The 15,070-nt window shown below is 46.0% G+C and overlaps 5 protein-coding genes across 5 annotated transcripts in view; 2 read left to right on the plus strand and 3 right to left on the minus strand.

The window, feature by feature from the left end:
• Positions 1-27: 27 nt before the first annotated feature.
• CSUI_006512 (zinc finger protein) lies at positions 28-2,394 on the plus strand (the record flags this gene model as incomplete). Its single annotated transcript, XM_068066668.1, has 4 exons — positions 28-156; positions 336-550; positions 1,253-1,341; positions 1,696-2,394. Coding segments are annotated over 4 exons (1,011 nt in total), but the record flags the coding sequence as incomplete, so codon positions are not given.
• A 561-nt stretch (positions 2,395-2,955) lies between these two features.
• Positions 2,956-4,630, minus strand: CSUI_006513 (uncharacterized protein). Its single transcript, XM_068066669.1, has one exon. The coding sequence runs from the start codon at positions 4,055-4,057 to the stop codon at positions 3,110-3,112; it is 948 nt and encodes a 315-aa protein (XP_067921351.1). The 5' UTR covers positions 4,058-4,630; the 3' UTR covers positions 2,956-3,109.
• A 159-nt stretch (positions 4,631-4,789) lies between these two features.
• CSUI_006514 (uncharacterized protein) lies at positions 4,790-5,311 on the minus strand (the record flags this gene model as incomplete). The annotated part of the gene is made up of 1 exon (XM_068066670.1): positions 4,790-5,311. A coding segment is annotated over exon 1 (102 nt), but the record flags the coding sequence as incomplete, so codon positions are not given.
• Positions 5,312-5,569: 258 nt separating this feature from the next.
• On the minus strand, positions 5,570-10,977 carry CSUI_006515 (cytidine and deoxycytidylate deaminase zinc-binding region domain-containing protein). The gene is made up of 3 exons (XM_068066671.1): positions 9,252-10,977; positions 7,675-8,818; positions 5,570-6,840 (listed from the first exon to the last, which is right to left on the minus strand). Exons 1-3 carry the CDS (start codon positions 9,831-9,833, stop codon positions 5,723-5,725), a joined length of 2,844 nt encoding a protein of 947 aa, XP_067921353.1. The 5' UTR covers positions 9,834-10,977; the 3' UTR covers positions 5,570-5,722.
• Positions 10,978-11,136: 159 nt separating this feature from the next.
• The window catches only part of CSUI_006516 (notchless), a gene marked incomplete at its 3' end in the record, with an annotated part of 7,180 nt that continues 3,246 nt past the window's right edge, over positions 11,137-15,070 (plus strand). The window contains exons 1-4 of the mRNA XM_068066672.1: positions 11,137-12,127; positions 12,877-13,142; positions 13,855-14,048; positions 14,717-14,929. Of these exons, the coding sequence (XP_067921354.1) occupies positions 11,739-12,127; positions 12,877-13,142; positions 13,855-14,048; positions 14,717-14,929 (1,062 nt within the window). The remainder of the gene's footprint in view (positions 12,128-12,876; positions 13,143-13,854; positions 14,049-14,716; positions 14,930-15,070) is intronic.

A 15,070-nucleotide genomic window follows, 5' to 3' on the forward strand; every position in this document is an offset into this window, starting at 1 on the left:
TAATCTATCTATCTATTATCTATGGGAGGAGGAGCAACAGATACGACGATAGGAAATCTGAAGACACCTTCAGGATCTAGCGCTTCATCATCAAAGAAAGCCACGGGCGCAACTGCAGAAGGACCTGTCAACACAACAGACGAGCTTGGAAGGAGGGTGAGATTTATCTGTGAACGAATGGATGAGACAGACATTCTTACATACACGCTTAGTTCAAGGTCGATCTCTATATGCATGTCTCTACGTAGCTCGCTCGTAGAGCGATGGCAATCACGTAGGTGTTGTGGGGTGTACGTATTTATGTATGAATATGTATGTATGTATGTATGCTACAGGTGTGGGACAAGGCTTTTTATGAATCGCTGGCTCAAACAAAGGAGGACGACGACGACTTCTTTTCTTATCTGCCTCAACCTAGACAGAGAAAGATCGCTCCACCTGTTGAGCATAGAAAGGCGCTTCAAAGAAGAGATTTCCACATTGATCTAGCCAAAGAAATTGGAAAAACCAAAATTGTCACTCTGCAGACACCCCGCATGCAGCAAGGAGGGTACGTACACCATAGCCATCCGGACTTGCTCACATGCACTCTTCCCTTGTCAGTCTATCTATCTATCTTTAATCTATCTATCTATCTATCTTTAATCTATCTATCTATCTCTAATCTATCTATCTATCTATCTCTAATCTATCTATCTATCTCTAATCTATCTATCTATCTTCAATCTATCTATCTATCTATCTATCTATCTATCTTTAATCTATCTATCTATCTATCTATCTTTAATCTATCTATCTATCTTTAATCTATCTATCTATCTTTAATCTATCTATCTATCTGCTTCACTGTTTATCTCTTCCTTCTCGTCGCTTACTTCTTGTGATCCAGTATGGTTCCATTCTGTAGTTTCTTTGTGTATAAGCCCCTTGGAGAACTTCATAGCGTTGGCTAAGCGTATCGTCAACAAGAGAACCTCACCTTCGCATGTCTCTGGACAGAGTGACTTTCCAGTCTCTATGTGCTTTAATGTTTCTCTGTTTGTACTGCAATCTCTCTCTCTCCACTGAGTAGACATCTCTATGTCATGTATATACTCTGTCCTCTTGCCTGGGTTCCAGGGTACCAAGGTGGCTGTAGAGGCACCGCTAGAAATGTGTTGATATACGGACTTTTGTTCATATGTCTCTCTCTCTCTCTCCATGTATGTTTGTATCGCACGTGCTGCCGACGTCTCCTGTCCTGCCCGTTCAGGTTCTGGTGTGATGTCTGTGAATGCCTGATAAAAGATTCCGCGGCTTATCTGGATCATATCAACGGGAGGAATCATAACAGAATGCTTGGTAAGCAGCTAGCTATCACTCACGGTGACACACGTACAACCGTCCTCGCTGTGAGCGCTTTGATAAAGCATGTTAACTGTTGATAGCAGTTGTTGCGTAGCGATTCTAGCAAAGCAATCCAGCACCGGCCGGTACTGTACCCTCCTGTTTCATCGTTTGCGTGTGCGGGAGGTCTTACACTCGACATGGCCGTCTCCCCTATCTATCTATCTGGATGATCTTCCCTCTCAGTGACAGGTAGAGGTAGTCCAGACAGCCGCATACCCTATATCCACATGCATGTATAGTGAGCGGTAGATAGACACACATACTTCAGTATTAGATTGCCATTGTCTATCCTCTTCTACCAATCAGGTATGACCATGCGTGTGGAGAGAGCTACACCGGCCCGGGTCATTGGTAAGCTGCGTGAACTTCAGAGAGTCGCTCAAGTGGAGCTCGAAGGCGAAGATCCCTCTAGTGCAGTCGAGCCATCGGGTGCCGCTTCATCGTCGGGGGGCTCGTCAGGTGTTACCGGTGGCTCAGGTGCGGGTAGCAGCAGCGCCAGCAGCAACAGCCATCACCATCATTCTATGTCCAGTACGCACACTGGTAGCTTGACAGGTAGCGATGAACGAGGCAGTGGAGGTGTAGGTACATCATCCAGTGCCGCAGGAGGAGCCGGGCAGTACGGTGAAGAAAATTACGATGATATTGACCGTATCAAGAGGCGACTAGAAGAGTTACAGAGACAGGATGAGGAGAGAAAGCTTCGCAAGAAAATGAAGAAGAGAAAGAAAGAAAAAGCAGAAGGCGAAGGAGACACTAAAAAGAATGGAGTAACAAAAGATGAAGGAGGAGACGCTGCTGAACGACAGGGAGATGCCGAAGAAGATGAAGAGCAGAAAATGCTTAAAGCCATGGGGTTACCTTCGTCTTTTGTCGGAACTTGAGAAACAGCCAAGGGCTCCATGATATCAACGTGAATTACTTCATATGCATACTCAAATATACATATATATAATGAGCTGGGACTCTGCTCTGTGTCTTTATGTACTCTTCTTCAACCCTCATGAACAAATAGGACTGTGAATACATACACGTATAATCTTGGGTCTTGTGTCATTCGGCACCGGAGAGGATAATTCACTCAGACGATCTTTCCGCATGCGATCATATGGTATGAATAGACCAGAAAGCTCTTGGAAAGACAAACTTCGACAGAAAGCTGACAACGAACTAGAATAGGAAACTTCTGGGACAAAGACTAACACCGTCAGAAAGCTCTTGATAACAGAAAGCGCCTCATAAAACTAGCCAGAACGGAGAGCTCTCCGCACGACTACCTAGAATGGAGATCTTTTGGGAAAACGAACGGGAGAGCTCTTTTCAGGACTGATACACAGCTCCTGATATCTCTGAGAAGCCAGCTAGAATACTGAGCACTTGGAAAATTGACTTTTCTGCGACTAAAATAAAGTGATCTTGAAAGGACTGAACTAAAATAGAATGATCTTGAAAGGACTGAACTAAAATAGAATGAGAACTAGTAATAGTGAAGTCTTGAGAGCCGTAACCAAGAGTCGATTGTACCGAGAAGCCGAACAAACCACCATCATTCAACGAATGATGAAAGGCAGATTTCAAAGATTGACAGGAGTTGAAGTCTAGCACACTCAAGATTACAGAGGACGAGACATGCACTCAAAACTCGTAAGTTTTCCACTTTCGGATTTCTTACGTCACGACGCAGAGTAACTGGCAGTTAAGAGATCTGAACAACACTCATTCAATAGTATCCACCCTTTTTTGAAACAGGGGTATACTTCTTGGGTGGAGGAGCGTAGACTTTCTTGGGTGCCGGAGCTTTCTTTGTCACTGGCACGTACTTCTTGGCGGGGCGGACATACTTCTTGGGAGGGGGGGACTTCTTCTGGATGACTTTCTTAGGAGGGGCTTTCTTATGAACAACTTTCTTCGGAGGGGGAGACTTCTTCTGGATAACTTTCTTGGGCTGCTGGACGACCTTCTTCGGAGGTGGAGACTTCTTTTGAATGACTTTCTTGGGAGGAGGAGATGCTTTTTTAGGTGCGGCGTAATAGTATTGTTTCTTACCTAGAGCACGGTGCTCAGAGGATGAACTCTCACTGTCCTCTAAGGCAAGAGGTTCTTCAGAGAGCGATTCCTCTCCATCTTCGGAGATCGCTTCATCTCCTTCTTCAAGGACTTCCTCCTCCGGGAGAAGACCTTCCTCTTCTTCGCCTTCTTGAAGCTTACGGTAAACGGCAACAGGAGGACCAACCTTTTTAGCTGGCACTTTTTTTACGACGACCTTAGGAGCGGGGGGAGGAATAACGGCACCCATGCTTTTCTTGCCCAGGAAACGTTCTTCCTGATCAACATCTAGCTGAAGTTCCTCGGCGCCCAAAGCTTCCTGATCGGCATCCTCCTGAAGTTCCTCAGAATTGACCAATCCCTCATCAGCAGCAAGTTCAAGATCCTCAGATAAATCCTGAAGATTTCTATTAGCAAAAGCGAGAGCAGCTTGCTCAACTTCCTCCAACTTCTTCTCCTGATCGGGTTGAGAAAGAGAAGCGGCTTCAGCTGCGATTCTCTGAAGCTCCTCCTCAGAAACAGTTGGCAGATCAGCCGGAACTGCCAAATGGTCCGGTGAGTTGCTGGCCACTACAGAGCCAACACCCACGAAGAGGGTTCCGAACAGAATGAATGACCGCATTTTGATCGATGTTGTCACGAAGTTGTTGAGTGTTGCTTCAGACACTTTATGTCAGAAGACGAAAGATAAGATAAAAGAGTAGAATAAGAGATCTGACTTACTGTAGATGAAACATTTTCAGGACAGATCTCCAGGCGGGGCAGTCAGCCATGCACGCGAGCCCCGTCGGACTCGCGCTGCACGCTCGAGCGTAGACGACCGGTCGCTGGACCCGGACTAAGTTCTGGCAGCAGCCGTCTGCGTCGTCGTGTGTCGCTCCGGCTTGCCGTGGAGGGAAGAAGAGGAGAAAGCATTAAGACTGACACGTCCGTCTGATATTTCTCCTGGTCAGCTCTTCCTACTTCCAAGATGCTCTCCTCAGAGTACAACTGCAGGCCTCATGGGCGGCTTGCATCCGCGTAACGCTCCAACTGGGCGCGCCAGGCTGGCTCGCGAGACAATCGTCTGGTGACTGGAAAAGGTCATAAATCACTCAGCGGTCTCCGAAGCAAGTAGCTTGTCTATACAGTCCAGAAACGCTGACTCTTCCAAAATGCCATCGGAAACGACTTAACTGTAAGATCTTCTTTTCAGGACCGACGTTACGGCGTCCTTGACGAGACCGCTCCACGACACGGCCCTGCCAGCTGCCAATCTGCGCAGCCGGCATCGGCCTTGGAACTTAGACACGGGTAAACTTGAGGGGGTCTTTTGGGATCCCATTAGCGAACCTCTGTGAGATAGATTGTCGTAAGGGGACTTCTGATTTGTGTAGACGTGCTGGTTTCGGAGTCCTTTCATGACTGCATCCTTCCGTATCACCAACTGTTTCAGACGTACGAACCCAAATCACCATAGAGTTCCTGCGTATTGAGGGGCTCGGCTTCTCTACCAGAGACAATTGCCTAAGGCTACACTTGTCACTTGGAGATGCTAACACATGGTACAGACGACCACCGACGGCTCCTATCTATTCCATTCCTACTTAGCGATGAGGTGAAGTCACCTGTCGTTTCAGTCATGTTCCGGCGGAGTGCCCGAAAGGATAACAAGGCTTGCAAAAGTCTATTGATGCTCCCTTGATCTTGTCGATTCACCTGATGACGCGGCCCTACCAGCCTCAGTCTCCGCTTCACCGATGAAATCAAACAAGACGTCCCCTAGCTAGTACCAATAATACGTAGTCCAGGCCGTGGGTTCAAGCAGACGACTGGAGAGCTAGCTTACGCAAAAAAGCTTCGCGGACGGAATACGTTTCTCGAACCATGAACCGTTAGGGCCTCGTCCCACTTTTGTTTCGCATAGACTACCCTGCGTGTGGACCTTTGGCAAAGGCGTTGAACCTCGTTCAGAAGAGATGCAACACTTCAGTTGTTATGGACAACTAAAGCACTTGGCGGCATACCCCGTGAACGCTTCTGCATCTCCTCTGCTTCACAGTGGGACGACTGAGGCGGAGCCGAGACAGGCCGCATTGCTGAGACGAGGGCGTCTACTGGGTAGGGCATTCTTTCTGCCCCTCCCCAAGAAGGAACCACTGAACCAGAATGTCTTCCTATGTTGGTGGTAAGAATATAAAGAAGTCAAGTTACTTTTCGTAGGCGGACAAGGTATGCATACGATGCAATGAAGCAACAATGACGGTGAATGGTCTCCCTCCTCTCCTTCGCCGATCCCATGTACAACCTACTTTCGTTTGAAACACAACACACGGTATCCGTGGTTTAACCGGCGGTCTAGATGTAGTCTCCCCTTTGTGATACCTCCATGTTCTTCATTTTTATGATAGAAAACGAGCATGTTGATGCGGGAGTGCACCAGCGCCATTGCACACATGACGCAGGGTTCATGTGAACAGTAGACTGTACATCCTTGACAGTAGTAGTTTCCATCACTTACTTCATCCTCTTCGGTGGTACCCATAGAATCTCCATCGTTGGACGGTGTATGTGGCTTGCACTTTTCTTCAGCTACTCCCTCACACCCAGTTGATGATTGTACCGTGTCCAAATTTCTCTCGTTTTCGCATCCTTCCCTCTGCGCCCTCTCTACGAGCTGCCGACCAACGGCACCGATAGCGTTCATGGGCGCGTGACACAATGGATGAGCTGGTTCTGACGTATCCACGCATGCAGCAACAATCCGTGTTGTGCTTAGCTTACTGCCACTTGCTCCTTTTAAACCAATTCCAAGACGCGAATAACACTCTCCTTTCTCTGAGGTATGGCGGTCACCGCACCACAAGCCTTCGTGGTCTTGACTCATAAAACCACTAAAGAATCCGTTTCTTTGTAGCGACGATGTAACCGTCATTACACGGTCACCATCCGATTCCCTCTCCTTTCCATTCTCTTTCATCATTGAATCACCATTGATAGCACCTTGGCGCGGTTGTCCGCGCTGTATTAGTTGCCCGCTGCATCCGTTCACTATCACACACGTGTCTTGGTTAATGCTGTTCCCGCTCCCCTTGTTTAAACTAGAATCCTTTCTAGCATCATCACTATGAGCAACACCTTCTCCTTGCGGATCGTCAGTATGGTTACTCACCCGACTCTGACTACCACTACTTGCAGCAGTACTCAGTTCTCCCTGTTGTTTGGTATGGGGGGATGTGTTAAGACCGAAAGCCCGGGGAGGAGATAGTGCTGAACACTTCGTCCGACTCCTCTTTCGATTCGAAAGCATACTCTTCTTTTCCTTCTCATTAGTGTTGGAGATAGGAGTCGCAGCGACTCCTTTTTGACAAGATGATTTTGGTGTGTACGTGATGATGCACGCACTTCGACCTGTTTCTCTGCTCACTGCGCGACATCAAAAAAACACCACACAAAGGAGTGAAACCCAAAGCTGAAGCGAGAAAGTCACATTCACTGACATGCGGAAGGAAATTTCCTAGCTAGGAAGGGCTTCTACGCCACGCTACCTTGTTTACCCTGGCCATGTCAGCTAACTGCGTCTCATAGTGATACCTCACTACTACTCCTACTACTTCTGAGCTTTCTCCATCTCTGGTGCTTACAGCGAGAATGAAAGTACAGTCGCATAAGGTAGAAACGAAAGCAAGGCTTGTTTGCCCTCGCCGTCTTCCTCACAGACTGTTGAGCTTTCTTATCTCTAGAAATTCGTGCATGCAACAATGTCCTAATGAAGGCAGGATGCTAATCCTACCGGAGACCGCGGTTCTCCTCGAGCGTCTAGAACTACGAGCAACTGAGGCATCATCAAGGGTGCTGTAGGCCGTTCGGGGCTGTACCCTCTCTTGCTCATTCTATAGAGAATGAATGAGAATAGAATATCTTTCTCCTATAGAAAAGGAATATGAAACAGCTATCACTCTTTAAGCTCGCTCCTAGCATCTTCATCATCCTCCTACCCCCTGCGGTTTGAATTCCGTGGTAATCTTGTGAGTATGAAAAGGATGTTCGCTACCGTGCCAGAAAGCCTGTCCCTCTGGGTAGCCCCATCGTCTTCGATCACGTATGTATATATAGAGAGACAGGCATATAAACCAATAGATTCCTATGAACGGGAGAGGGAGAGAGACATGTGTGATATGGCCTTTAGCTTGTCCTATATATGCGCTGATCTACATAGGTAGATATATCTGTAGTGAGAGATCATGAGAGTCACCGTACATCTAACGGCAGCCTGGAGATAGAGCTTATGCTTTTCTTTCTCCTCAGGAGTCAGTTGCAACGGTATAAGAAGCTCTTGTCTCATTCCGTAACATTCAGCAGTACTCTGAGACTCTTTATCTCTTTCCTCTTCTTTTTTTCCTTTTAATCTCCCCCATTCTTCTTCTCTCCCCCTACTGGTATCACGCCTTCGAACTTCTTTCTTCGACTCCTTCTCCTCTTCTTCTACTATTTCTCCCTCTGCAGGGAAGACCTTTTCTTCTCCTTCTTTTTCTCCACTATCCCGATGCCTCTCTGCTCCTTCTGTCGCGTCTCCTCTTCTTCTCGCTCTCATCGTCACACCCTCTGGAAGCGTTGTCGAGAGGGCGTTCTTAAAGGAACTCTCACTTCTACATCTATGGTAATCTCTTTCTTCTTCTCCTACTCCTTTCGGACTCCCTGAAGGAGGCGGCTTTGTTTTATTGAGATAACACGGCCACACTTCATTCCATTTCCGCTGTTGTTGAGGTGTCACTGGAGAAACAGAGGGGACTTTGACATGGCGTATATATCGACATATACACCATGAGGTGGAAGATGAGGCACATTCATTCTTCGCCTCTGATCTCCTCTTCTTTGTTTCATTGTGACTGACATCATCTCGTCCTTGTTCAAGATTGACTAGTCTATCTTGGCTCTTACAGACCTCTCTATCTTCTTCTGTTTCACCTTCTTTACTATGCGGGTAAAGATGACGATGGCAAGGCTTTCTATCTCTCTCACATTCCTTCTCTTCTTCTCTTATACGACTACCCCTATAGTCATCTTCCAGAAAGGGGTTGTTTGACTGCTGTTTTCTTCCTCTCCAAGGCGAAGACGACGAGGATAATAGCTCACAGTTCTTCACTTCTTCTTCTTCATTCTCTCGAATCTCGAATTTTTTGTATCCATCTTGCTCATCTCTCGCAGCTACTCCTTCTTGAGATAGGGGCTCTCCTTCAGAGTGACTTCTCTCAATCTTCATAGATGAGCTATCTTCATTCTTACCACAGCTATGAAAGATCCTCTCGAGGCACTGACAAGCCTCAGAAGGAGAAAGAGCAATGTCGTGGGAATCTTCACAAGTGCCGTCACGTAGAGCTTTAATGATAGAGGGGTGTAAGTTCTAAGAAGAGAAAAGGAAAAGAGACATACAGAAATAAGGAATACAAGAAGAAAAAAAGACCACCATTCAAAGGGACGTCCACATACAAGAAAGAAAGAATGTCTGTCTTCTTGATTACCCCCCCAGGCGTCTAGGAAGTTCATCAAGTCTCGTGCGAAGAAGCTCGAAGTTACTCACGAACAGATACAAAGATATCTATAGGGAGACGAAAACATAAAGAGGTATATTGATATACTTACACAGACTAACTTCTATCGATCTATCTATCTATCTATCTTTCTATGAGGAACTATGCATACTTCTTTCTATTAGACAGCTCGTCCTCAAAGCCTTCCAGATATGTCTTGCTCTTCTTCACCTATGTGATGTGCCATATCGGATAGAACGCCCTTTATACACTTCTGATCTATCTTTCCCCGCTATCTCTATATACCTTAGGATGTGTGCCTAGGAGAAGATACACCACATCTGCTGCTGTTGCTGCTTGTCTTTTAGGTTTGTAACATCTCTTTAGAAAGTATAGATCGACTCTCCTTCCTCTCCGCTTCCACCACGGTACGTACACTCCTAGCCCCGGCCCAGCTTCTTTCTCTTCTTCTTCTCCTCCTGTCCCTTTGGGGAGAAAATCGTTTTCTGCATGTTCTAATCGATGATACACCTGAAGAAGTCTCAAAATTTGGCTGCATAAACGAGGTGGGATAGCTAGCGCGTGCAAGGAAATTAAAGGAGGCTCAGTTAGGAGAAAGATGTCATCGACAATTTCTTCGAGCTCCCCCTCCATAAGGAGAGATTCTTCTTCTTCTACTTCAAGCTCTTCCTCTCTATATCGAAGAAGAGTACTAGGAGGAGAAGAAGACATCTCTCCGTCTATAAGGTTAGCTTGATGGCGAGAGAGAGAGGAAAGAGAAGATGGCGAAGGAGATGAGGAAGAAGAAGCTAGAGAAAAGGTCTCAACTGACGAAGATTGACCCGAAGTTTTATCTTCTTTTTCTTCATTGCCTCTGACTCCACTCATTTCGTTCACAAGGTGACATAACGAGGAACAAGGAGAAGTCTCAAGGAAATCCGTGGTAGTGAGAATCGACAGGAAAAAAGCTAGAAAGAAGAAGGAGAGGCAAAGACATCGGAGAGGGTTCTCTTTACCTCTCCCAGTGTTTCTTGATAGATGAGGATCCACGAGAAGAGGAGGAAGATGTGTGGTGTCTTTTCTTCTCTAGTATAGCTGGAGGGAAATGCGTTACAGGAAGATTCTTTTCTCCTCTGACGTGAGAGAGAGAGAGAGACAAGAGGTAGGAGGAGACGGCTGCTGGAAATGAGGAGGGAAAGAATGATGAGAGGTGAAGAAAGGCGAGGTATCTATAAAAGAAGTCCTCCGAGAAAGACCATACAGAGACCAGCAAGAAAGCAAGAGACGGGAGATGGAAAAGGCGAGAGGAGAAGGAGGAAAGAATGCTTGTCAGCTTGACAAGGTTATCCGGGGGTAACGGGAGTTGGGACTCGGGTGTATATACACCGTAAACACAAGACGCGTGTATCCAACATAAGAAGGTAATCTTGGTTTGTCTACCCTATATCAGCACGCGGGAAGGAACAGGAGAGAGAAGAAGAGAGTAAGGGAATCTAGAGGAAAAGAGACTTGACCCTTTTTTCGGAGTAATGAAGAAACAAGATGATGCGAACGACATAAGGCTAGATACAAAATGAACGCCTTGAGAACATTCCTCACTCTTCATTCCGATACCACTATATATACATATTTTATATACACGCCTGGATACAGGGAGGAGTGTGTTTACACTGTCGACAGGCGGGTAGGCTCTTTAGTCTCGAGGGATCAGAGAGGCAAGATGTGAAGGGTGAGAATACTGTCACGAGAGCGGGAGAAAGAGAGAAGTAGACGCACACCGCAGGTTGTCTCGTCACCTTCTGAAAGGGAGAGATTTGCATGGAGAAAAAGCAAAGAACGGAGAAGTCAGAAGAAGAAGAGAAGGCAGAATCAGAATGCATTTCGGAGGAAAGCAAGATAAGGGTCTCAATCTGAGAGAGAAAAGAATTTACGTCTCAGAAGAGGAGGAAAAGACAGGCTAACAGAAAGAGAGAAGCCAGAGAAAAGAAGCAAAGAAGAAACAGACGACAACACCGGAGGAAAAGAGAAGATTAGATGGTTTTTCGTACATGTCCCAGCTGCAGAGAGATATGAAGAATCGATGCATGCGTGCATGCATCCGTGCATTCGTCGATTTCACGCATGCCGATTCAGATCGATTCGCATGCACAGAATGATGAGGAAATTGAAACACCAAGACTAAAGGTGTTGTAAGGGACAAAACATAGATACATACAGGAGTGGATATGAAGGATATTCGCTTCTTTCCATGCTAGGTCTCTCTGCAGCCTCAATTCTCTCCTTGTTTGCTCTCCTGTCTTCTTCTCGGTGGTCCTGGCAGGGGGCCCCACTCTCTCCCTCGATCAACAGAGCGTCATCTCTTCTCCTTCCTTCTTTATTCTTTTCTCTTCTTTTCATTTCCACTGTCTCTCTTCACCTTTGTTTTCTAACTCTTGTTCTTCTTCTTCTTCTCACCTCCAAGTTTTCTGGCTTGGTCTCTTCTGCTTCCTCCTCTTCTCCTTCCTTCTCTTCGGGGGTTTATGTACAGTTCCTCACTCTCTCTAGACAACGCGGCTTTTCTCCCTTCATTCAAGCTTCCGGAGTCTCTTTATCCAAGGGTATCAATCACTACATAGCCATTTGTGTGGGAGGGCCATTTATTCATGTGAAGTCCTACATGTCAATGGTGTATGTACACCCCAAGACATAGCTGACTGTCGTGACTTTCCTCTGTTCAACTTCCTTCTTCTTCTTGTTCTTCCTTTCTATCCGTCTTGTCTTCTCCCTCTTCCCGCTTTCTCCTCATTCCTTGCCATGGCGGGAGACACAGTAGTAGACGTACCACCCTCAGAGCCTGACGGCGGCGAATCTTCTTCTTCTCCGCCAGGCAAACGTCAGAAACTTTCCTCTTCTTCTTCTCCTTCTTTACGGCCTCTTTCCTCATCTCCTTCTTCTCTTAAGACTTTTCCCCCGTTACCGAGAGCTTCAGCTGTGAAGAGTTCTTCCTCATCTTCGTCTCTACATCCTACAGAGAAAGCTGATTCGAACAAGACAGCAGCTCGAGAACTTCCATCTTCATGGAGTAATCTATCTGAGAGAGAAGGAGAAGGAGACGCAACAGATGTGAAGAATCGAGAAATTATTATTCAGTTCTTCGATCAGCAGACGACGCCTCTTGGGACTCACCTGGCTGTTCCTCTCAGGTATGTCACTGCCTCAAAGACCTTATACATTGTCGATCGTTCCTCGGCTTATATACGGATAACACAGATATACACATATCTCTTTGTATAAGGCGGACATGGAGACAAGCTCCGTTGCTTATGACCTAAGTGCTTTCCTTCTTGTAGATACCGACATGTCTTCTTCTCACTAGCGCTTACGAGGCTATCAATAGATCTGTAGGCTTTTCAGGATCGAGAGACATCTGTGTAGGCTTTTCTATACGTAGACACCTGGTAGTGCTTCATGCCTCCTTACTTTCTCTCGATATACATCTCCTTCTCGCTGTCTCTTCATCTGCCGGAATGCTCTATAGAAGACGCGCTCCAACTACTACATGTATGTACTTACTCTTCTGTGAACATAGGGAGAGGAAAAAGATCTACTTCGTATTGATCTCTCCATTTGCATGTGTCTCTCTGTATGTATGGTGCCGAGTCTTATGTACTCATTTCTTTTACGCATATGTATTGTATCTTTCCTTTTCTTTTCTCTTTTCTTCTTGGCTTTCGTCTATCATCTAAAAGAAAGAAAGACTTATCAGTGAGTTCTCCATACAACCTATACACGGCTTACATCTACAATTCTTCCTTCTTGTTCTATGATGTCCCTCTCTGTCTATAAGAAGTGTACATACACCCGACTTTCTCCTTGCCGTTGCTGCCTTTCTTGTACCCAAGATTATGAATCTTCTTTCTCACCTCTTTCTTTCTTCTCTTTTTCTTTCTAGTATAACACGTGAGCAGCTTGAAGAGTTGTTGAATACATTACTGGCGGAGGAGAGTAAAGATGAAGAAGACGAGGATGACGAGAAAGGGGTGAAGAAAGTCTTTGCTTTAACACTAGACGATAATCGTATCGAGATTACAAGTAGTCTACAAGAGGCCTTCGAGCTGTCGTCTGACCGATCAACTGAGAAGGTACTACAAATCCGATACGCGCCTCTTGCTGCTTTCAAAGTCCGTCATATTACTCGATGTGCTTCATCTCTACAAGGTACGTCTCTTTTCTTTCCAATCGAGAGAAGAGAACTAGAAGGAAAAGAAAGAAGAAGGAAAGGAGAGTTTCTTTATTCTTGATCTGACTTTGCTTCTTTTCGGTCGTTCCAAGATTGAATTTGTTCTTGTCAACGGCTCTCCGACGTTTTCTGCAGGAAAGAGAGAGAGAGACGGAGAAAGAGAAAGAAAGAAAAAGAGAGAGAGAGTAGAGGCGGGGAGCGAGTTGAGAGTGACATCTGATAATGATGTCGAGGACGTCTTTATTCTTGGGGTGTATATACACCTGGTTGTCTGGATTAGAAGGAGGTCTGATGTGGAGGGGGGCACAATCCTGTGTGAGAAAGGATACAGATTTCATGTCATAGAGATGGATGCATGGCACATAGAGATAGAGGAATAGAGTTATATATGTACATAAAGAGATAGACAGACAACGATCAGATGACGTTTACACGGACCTACATAGATATCTACACGTATAAATGAACACCACACAAAAGGCTAAAGACAAGAAGAGAGATTTAGATAGTGATCTAATCGGATGTAAACAGATAGATATAGATAGGCAGGACAGAGATAAAAGAGATACATGAAAAACAGTCTAGACAAAGACTTTCTTTCTTTCTTTCTTTCTCCTTCTTTCTTTCTGTGCTTGAAGTCTGTGTTTGTCCCCCCTTCTTCGAAATGTCTTTGCGTTGTCTTTCTCCCAGGGCATACAGAAGCAGTTCTTTGTGTAGCCTTCAACCCGGAGAGCTCACGACTCGCTTCCGGCAGTGGAGACATGACTGTTCGTCTCTGGTGCCTCAGCACGGAGACACCGCAAAGAACTCTCAAAGGCCATACAGGATGGGTGCTCTGCTTAGCCTGGGCTCCACACGGACAGATTCTTGCTTCTGCTGGCATGGTAAGAATGGATTATCACCTCCTCTCTATTCTCTTCGAAGAACAAGCGCTCGTACTTTGGAGAGGTGCAGATGTCTCGCTTTTCTAACAAAGAGAGAGAGAGAGAAACGCATTCGAGGCTAACCTTTGTGTGAGACAAGGCTGTATGTGAGCTTGTCTAGTTTCCTTTAACCTCGCCCTGCGTTTAGACGAATGGCGTAGAGATTTTCTCCTTGTTCTCTTTCCCTGTGATGATTCAAGAAGAGTGTGGCAGGTAAGAAAGACTTGTAATGGGCCATAGGCGTGTCAGCATGTATACATCTACATAGTATGTACCTGTACATGCTACTTTCGTCATAGAAGCAGAAACATCGAGTAAGAGGAATGGGCTTAGGGCTTTTTCGCGTAACCTTGTCTTTCGAAGCTGTTTGTCTAGTGAGTATCCATCTGCCTCTACTATGTACTTGAAAATGTATGTGGAGTGTAACTACACTCTCCCAAGATCCTCTTCCCTCCGTCACTTCACCCTTCTCTTTCCCTCCTCCTTCCTGGGGCCCGCCCTTCTCCTAGCAAGAACATGGAGAAGGCACCTGACCACACATCAAGAGCCAAAAGGCGGATTCTCTTCTTTTTTTCTCTGCTTTCTCCTTCTTCATGTATATCTTGTATGTCTCGCAACTCTCTTCGTAGGATGGCACCGTACGGCTTTGGGATGGAGAGACAGGAGATTCTCTCGGCTCCCCTCTTAAGGGTCATTCCAAGCCTGTTACCGCGCTTGCATGGCAGCCTCTTCACTTGTCTTCGAGTCTTTCTTCTTCAGTCACAGAGACGAAGGCAGGAAATACAACTATCACGGATGGACGGCTATCTGTCCCAAGCCTTATGCTAGCCAGTGCTAGTAAGGTATGTCCTTCTACGCTTCAGCTAAAGATCCTGCAACCACAGAGCTTGGACTGGCAGTAGTGGAAGGAGTTGAACCCTTACAGAGTCTAAACATGTGTACGGGGGAACAGCGGATCAACACGATCTATCTATCTTTAATCT

The sequence above is a fragment of the Cystoisospora suis genome (genome assembly GCF_002600585.1).
Source record: "Cystoisospora suis strain Wien I chromosome Unknown contig_3307, whole genome shotgun sequence".
Classification (NCBI taxonomy): domain Eukaryota; phylum Apicomplexa; class Conoidasida; order Eucoccidiorida; family Sarcocystidae; genus Cystoisospora; species Cystoisospora suis.

Coding starts and splice junctions, on each gene's coding strand:
- CSUI_006513 (XM_068066669.1), bottom strand. CDS start 4,057: ATGCGGTCATTCATTCTGTTCGGAACCCTCTTCGTGGGTGTTGGCTCT.
- CSUI_006515 (XM_068066671.1), bottom strand. CDS start 9,833: ATGAGTGGAGTCAGAGGCAATGAAGAAAAAGAAGATAAAACTTCGGGT. Junction 8,819..9,251: donor TCCTAGGCACACATCCTAAG/GTATATAGAGAT, acceptor TTCTCTTCTTAG/AACTTACACCCCTCTATCAT. Junction 6,841..7,674: donor TCTCCAGGCTGCCGTTAGAT/GTACGGTGACTC, acceptor GATGTCGCGCAG/TGAGCAGAGAAACAGGTCGA.